Source organism: Coptis chinensis, chromosome 6 (assembly GCF_015680905.1).
Source record: "Coptis chinensis isolate HL-2020 chromosome 6, ASM1568090v1, whole genome shotgun sequence".
In the NCBI taxonomy this organism is placed as follows: domain Eukaryota; kingdom Viridiplantae; phylum Streptophyta; class Magnoliopsida; order Ranunculales; family Ranunculaceae; genus Coptis; species Coptis chinensis.
This window is the reverse complement of record NC_141461.1, coordinates 19,749,406-19,756,385: the sequence shown is the minus strand read 5'-3', so window position 1 is coordinate 19,756,385 and position 6,980 is coordinate 19,749,406. Positions and strand designations below refer to the sequence as shown.

Sequence of the window (6,980 nt, the reverse complement as noted above, 5' to 3'; positions counted from 1 at the left end):
GCAAACTTTATGCACGTTTTCTCAAAAATAAAATGGTACCCATATATCGTTCATACGATTGTGCAGAGCCCAAGACTCATATTGAATACCATGAACATTTTAGCACTTGCACGGATAGACACCAGAGACGACTTAGCTTATATGAACTGGCTTGGGCACTAAACAAAATCAATTGTACTACAGGAAATACCCTATTAAAAAAAGTGGGTTAATGACAACTCATGCTGCATTTCAGACAAATGTCATCGTAATGAAACCTCACAAGATAAAATGGAAGTCAGCATCCCATCACGCCTAAGCTACCACAGCAGGACTGGCACCTACAGGTTTATGGGCAACAAAGAGATTCAGCACATCAGCATGGTTACGGATATAACTTGGAGACTTTGAAAAGCAATTCTGTGCCTCGCTATGCCTCCCAGCCTTCAAAAACGCTTCAATCATAAGGACAACTACAGTAGTAGATGGAAACTTCCTATCTGTCACTGCTTCCAGAAAACTGATAGCATCATCCCCAGTCCCAGACTTGGAGATATGATCGATAAACGGTTCAAGAAAAGGTGGGAAACCATGACCCTTCATCAATCCAAGAAGACTCAGTGCTTCATTGAAACCTCCCTGAACCAGTAAGCTCTGAATCAACATTTTGTATGCTAAATGGCGAGGTCGTAATTGGTGTTGACCAACCACCTCAGAAAGAAAGTTGTATGCATTCGTGGCTTTCCTCTTCCGGCAAAACCCCTTCAACACTTCTTCAAAAGCATGACCAGCATCTGTGACCCCAACCTCTTCTACCATCGTTCGGAAGGAATATGACGCGCTTTTGGCATTACCAGCTAAGCATTGCCCGTGAATCAAAGAAGTCCATGTCTTGGAATCGGGGCAGTTCCCAGAAGCTTTCATCTCACTTATCATCAGAACAGCTTCACCTCTATCAACACTACCAAGATGAAAGATAATTTTATTGTAAACTTCACTGGTAGGTACAAATCCACCTTTTTCCATGGCCTTAAGGATCGTACCACATTCCTTCAATCTGTTAACACTGATCAGTGACTTAACAACCATGTCAAGAATAGACGTTGTCAAGCTATTTCCGCCATTAGTGAAAGTCTCCACAACTCTAGAAAACAACTGCATGTTCAACTCTTTACTCCACATAACAGCCTTTCGTAAGAGGAAAATGCCGTCCTGAACGGGAGGCTTATCTGCACTACCCATCTTGTACTCATACAACTCCACAGCATCCTCAATAAGTCTCCTCTTACAAAACAGCCCCATTACAAAAAAATACGTATTCATCTCCATTTCATAACCAAATCCCTGCATTTCCTCAACAATTCGCCAAAAAGAATCAATAGGGTGAATCTGACGCACATTGTGTGAACTGGCCAAAACCCTAAGCAAACCATCATATAAGAATTTATCGGGTTTAAAAGAAAGACTCCCTTGAAGCCACCAAATAAACAGAATCATTTTCCGTGGAAAACCATCCAATTTTTCAACTACCATTTTAACTAACTCATTAGACCAAACACAATTCATACCAAGTATCCTCTCTTTAACATCGTCGGGCAAATCTTCCCACTCTCTTTCTCTAAGCACATTAGCAATTCCAGAAGCCACACTCTTCATAGAAATATCATCAGGCCTCTTATACAATTCTTTCAATCTATCCAAATCATTAACCAACCCATCCTTCTCAAAACTCTTCACCACCTTCTCATACGTTCTCCTCGATATCCCATACCCTTTTTTATTCTTCATAACTTCCAACAACCCCCAAAACTCATTAACACAATCTTTCCTACCACCCAAAATCCCCAACATGACATTATAACATTTCGAACTCAACCTCTCATTCTCGCTCTCATCCACAAACTTAAAAAACTTCCTCGCAATCTCCACATTCCCATCTAAACTCCTCAACATACTCAAAACCAATTCATGTGTTATCAAAACATCATTTGACTTCAACCCATTGTTAATCTCATCATTACTATTCGACTTGGAAATTATATCAGTTAAAACAGTAATATGAGGATGTTCTTCTTTTTCTTCTATAGCTATTGATTCAGTTGAATATTTACAAATTCTATTGTTTATAATAAACTTATTATTAGAAACAACAAATGCATTGTTATGTAAATTTCGATAATGAAATGGAGTGAAATTTCGGTTTACCTGAAATTTGGTACTATTTGGAATCTTGAGTGATGGTCTAGTTGTTGTTGTTCGGAGAAGAAGTAATAATTTCCATTGGTTTCTCATTTCTGTTGTAGGGTTTTAGAAATGAGTGTCAAATAAATAAGAATTTTGGGGATTTGTTCAAGTGAGGTGAGTTTGTTAGGGTTTTAGACTTGGGCTTCTTGACCAAGCCCATTGAAGTTTCAGCTAGTCTAACGGGCTTTTTGTTTCTTCTATTTTGGGCTTTATTCAATAAAAATCACCGAAAGACTAAGATATACCGAATGAGATTTTGAGTTAAAGTCCCAACTGACGATGGAAAAAGGTAGTCGCTATGGGCACTTTCTATTTTGTGTTGTGCGGACAAAAAAAATAATTTTTATTACAAGTTTGTCATTGACTTAAAAATCATATTTTGTGTTGACCCAAGAATTTGCCCAGAAACTGAGAGACCGAATCAATTTTTAGTTTTTGGTGGAGTAGAGGAGACGCTGGTAACTAGTTTCTTTGGTTGGGGTGTAACTGGTTATTTCCAGTTTATTTTTGTTGGGCTTTGGTGATGTGGTCTGCCAAACATAATTACAGATCCCAAATTGGGCCCGGGTCTGCGCAACACAGAATGGGTCCGTCAATAACAATAACAGGACTCAAACTCCACTTCTTCTCCTCGTTCTTTCTCTCCATCAAGACCGTCTTTTGCAGGTATATCTTCACCCGTTTTCTCTCTCTCTCTCTCTCTCTCATGTATTTGACTAGAAAATTAAAGCAATTTTGTTCTCTCCTCTTATTTGCAGGTTAGATATCTTATTATCAGAGTGGTCAGAGTGATGGCTTCTCTGAGAGCTACTGTTCCTATGCTTACCACCATCTCAGCCGACAGACCAGTAGGTACACACCCATAACGACAGACCAGTAGCTTCAAATTTCTCGATTATTACCCTTTTTTGCCACGGGACTTAAACTAAAAACACTTATCTCGAGAAATTAAAAGAGCTTATTAGCCATTTGATTGTGCTCAAATACATCTGGATTGTCCTTTGTTTGTTATATAGATGTATATGAATAAACTTTTTGGTGGCAAAACAGAAATTCAACATAGGTCGAGGATCTGTCTTAGTGGTTCTCGACTTCGGAGCACAAGTATTCGAGCTGGACCCTTTCTAGCCCCAACATGTATTACCAGTAATATTCGATCAAGAGCTGTAATATGTGCTGCTGCATTGGTGAGTCTTTTTTTTGCTTTAATGGTAAAAAGCTAAAGTGCTAATGGAGTTAATGTTGTATTAAAAATAACAAAATCTGGAAACGCTGGACTTTTGCTCCCTCTAATTTCTTTTTTGTAGATGTTGTTCAATTTTTTCAATTTGTTCTATTCTTCACAGTTGCGATGCACCTTATTTTGGTCATTTGGAAAATGTGGAAAGTTCCGGAATATTTCTTGTACTGTGTGGGAAACACACAAAAAGTGCCTGAGATAGCTAATTATTTTTTCCTCCAAAATTTAAGTTGGATATACATATCCAGAACTATATAGACAAAATTGAAAATCAGTGTGTATTGATTACAACCAAGAAAACCATGTCTCAAACTATGAAGAGCATGAAATGCACTGGTTTTGGTTGGACAAACTGTTTGAATTCTTAATTTCTTATTCAAAGGTCAATCCCAAGAATAGTAATTCCATAGGATGAGCCAGATTTCTGCTTCTGAATACTGATTGTATTATGAGAGTTTCTATATATCCTGCTTTAGTATATTTCTGGTCTTCACTTTTAGCTCCTTGTGATAATTACTCTTTTGACCGCTTATGTCCTGGGCCTTCAATCCTTACAGTCTTTCTCTTTGGCCCTTTCCAAAGGCTAGCCATTGGTGCATCTAGAAAAGTAGACCAGGATTCAAGGGGTGGGAAGAGGTTGTTGCTTCCAGGGGGAATAACAGTTATGAAGTTATTCACATTATTGTAGACTGTAAAATAGTATTGTGTAGTTGTAACCTGTGAGACTACATGTTAAGATATGAAAGTTATATAAGATTAATTAAGGATATAATATATGTAACCCCCTTCCTCCCCAAAAAAAAAGATTGTTGGGAGGGCCTTTCATCATGATGTTGAAACACTATTTGGGCACAAATATGAACTTTTAGTCTTGCAACCCTTGTCTCATTTTGCACATCCAAAACTTTCCAGATGTTTTTGTGAATTGTTTTGAACATTAAACACATCCAACTAATGTTTTACTAAAATTTGTTTCCGCATCACGAAGCTTACTTTGTGTTTTAATGGGAAAGATACTGTAGGATGCTTTCTGGGCCTTGCCCTTAATAAACCTGGTTGGCCACTTGGCCATATCTAGTAAAGCAATTGTTCAGGCATTGGGCCTGACCTCTTAAGCACACAAAACTCGTTCAAGTGTTAACTAAGGCATAAAGCATATAGGCATATAGGTATTACAAATGTAATTCGTTATTTCTTACTGATGATTCCAGTACATGTAAGGGAAGACATGAAATTTAGATAAGAAAACACGACACATTTTCCGTTGTTTCATATTTTCACCAGCAGAACGTAGATATATTCCTACAGGGATCATGCATTCATCCGGCTCGAAATATCATACTAAAAACCTCATCATTTAGGTAGAGAAAAGTAATGGCATACTGTTTAACTTTCTATTTCTACTCGTTCCTTCTCTATGTTTTCCTGTAATGTCTCAATTCTCAAGTAATGTTAAGATCTTAATATGCCATGCTTTCTTTTGCAGAACGCAAGATGTGGAGCAGAGCAAACCCAAACGGTTACACGCGAATCGTCAACAATTACCATTGCCCCTGTTCAAGGTAATAATGACGTTATTATGACTATTAGATAATTGCGTGGCTTTTTTTTTTTTATTTTATTTCCTTTAAGGCGCGCTGCAAATGGAAATGAACGGGGTTCATGTTTTGAAGTATTATTAAGATCATGTTTTGAAGTATTATTAAGTTATTTATGTTATAATATTTGTGTTTATAATAAGTCTTAGCATTGGAAGAAGACTCCGTTTTTTTATTTTATTTAATCCTACTGTTTACATTAGGGACTTTAATGTCCTATTTTCCTTGAATATTTTATAATCAACCCAGGCTCATAGAGATACATGAAGCATATGTCAGCAGATGCAATGAGATCACCAACAAAATTTAGACATCAAGAAGGATTTGTTTACTTTATTTCTTATGCTATGATACATGGACATGCCATATTTTAAAAATAATCCGTGTGGGATATGTATGCACGTGGACACATATTGTATGTGATATACCTCAATTTTTTATATTTCGCCGTGTTAGACATTTAGTATCTGTGTCAAATACGGACACACGTATATGTGTCACTGTAACTTAGTTCTTATGATATTAATGACCGGCCTATAGTATATTCGAGGGCTAATTAGTGTTTCTTTGTTTCCCATTTCTTGTTAAATAGTGTGTCAGGAATTTTTTGATATTCGATCAAAGCATGTTACATAGTGACTGAATTGATATTGGTTGTATACTTGGACAAGTCTGATTATCTTCATATAAATCACTTTTGCATGCACTCTTCTTTCTATTTCTATAATGAAAAGAAATGTGGAAGCAATAATCATTGTACAATCTTTAACAAGAGCATTGGTATATCTCAGGTAAGGAAAAATCCCCCGACCTTGATGATGGTGGAACTGGATTTCCACCTCGTGATGATGGCGATGGAGGTGGTGGAGGTGGAGGTGGTGGAGGCAACTGGTCAGGCGGGTTCTTTTTCTTTGGCTTTCTTGCATTCCTGGGTTTCTTGAAGGATCAAGAGAACGAAGGACCTTACAGGGATGATAGGAGAAGATAGATGAAGCATGTGGCATAGAGAAGTTAGCACTAATTTAACACGAGATTAATTCTCTATTATCAAGTTTTGTACTGTAGTTATAATGTTTCAAATGTGTTATTGTTTGAAAAACAGAAATGGTGATATGATACGGTCCTTGCCTGTCTCGCCTATAGATGAGCTTTTGTGAGACTTATCTGTTGAATGAAAAAAAAGGTATTATATAAAAGTATAAAATGAACTAGTCATAAAAAGAAGTAGTGTAAATGGATATATGATGAAATAAAAAACAGTGGCTAATGTCATTAAAATGATGGACAATAAATCGAATTTAGGTTGGAATTCCATATTAGATAATATGGATGGGATTATTAAACTATCTAAAAGTTCTGAATTCTGAATCTGGAGATCGACCCGAAGGATCATAGTCAAAACTAATCAGTTGGTTCAATACTTCAATCAATCTATAAAAAAACCAAATTCTGTCTTTTGAAAAGGAAAGTGTACTCGAAGACTAATCAGTTTTATTAAAGGGTTATCCCACTAAATGAGCCAATTAGGATTTCCCCCTCCTCCAATAAAAAAAAGACAAATTGGGGATTGACCCTGTGTTTTTAAACCCAGACATCCAAAATTTTATGTAGCAAAGATGTGTAAAATGCAACGAACATGTAAAACTTTAACTATGTTGCTTAACAGAGATTTAAAACGGTTATGCAGATCACATTTCAAACAGAACTAACATGTAGAAAGAAAATAACTCAGCAAACTTTATTTTCGTTTTTGTGCCAAACGAATCAGTACTGGAGTAGACTTGGAAAAACAAGATTAAGAGATACATTCAAACTCAAACGTCAAATCATTGTACGTTTCCTTATAAACCTTTACTCTGTTTTTTCTTCTCTCCATTTTCTTTCTTGGCTTCGTACTGTTTCCCCTACATCAATCCCAG

The 6,980-nt window shown here is 36.6% G+C and overlaps 1 protein-coding gene and 1 pseudogene across 1 annotated transcript; one reads left to right on the top strand and one right to left on the bottom strand.

Moving 5' to 3' along the window:
• Window positions 1-294: 294 nt before the first annotated feature.
• On the bottom strand, window positions 295-2,271 carry LOC147491991 (pentatricopeptide repeat-containing protein At3g02490, mitochondrial pseudogene; annotated as a pseudogene).
• Window positions 2,272-2,917: 646 nt separating this feature from the next.
• EMB1303 (embryo defective 1303) lies at window positions 2,918-6,265 on the top strand. Its single transcript, XM_086567076.1, has 4 exons — window positions 2,918-3,075; window positions 3,274-3,410; window positions 4,950-5,025; window positions 5,853-6,265. The coding sequence occupies exons 1-4, from the start codon at window positions 3,015-3,017 to the stop codon at window positions 6,047-6,049; spliced, it is 471 nt and encodes a 156-aa protein (XP_086423202.1). The 5' UTR covers window positions 2,918-3,014; the 3' UTR covers window positions 6,050-6,265.
• Window positions 6,266-6,980: the final 715 nt, after the last annotated feature.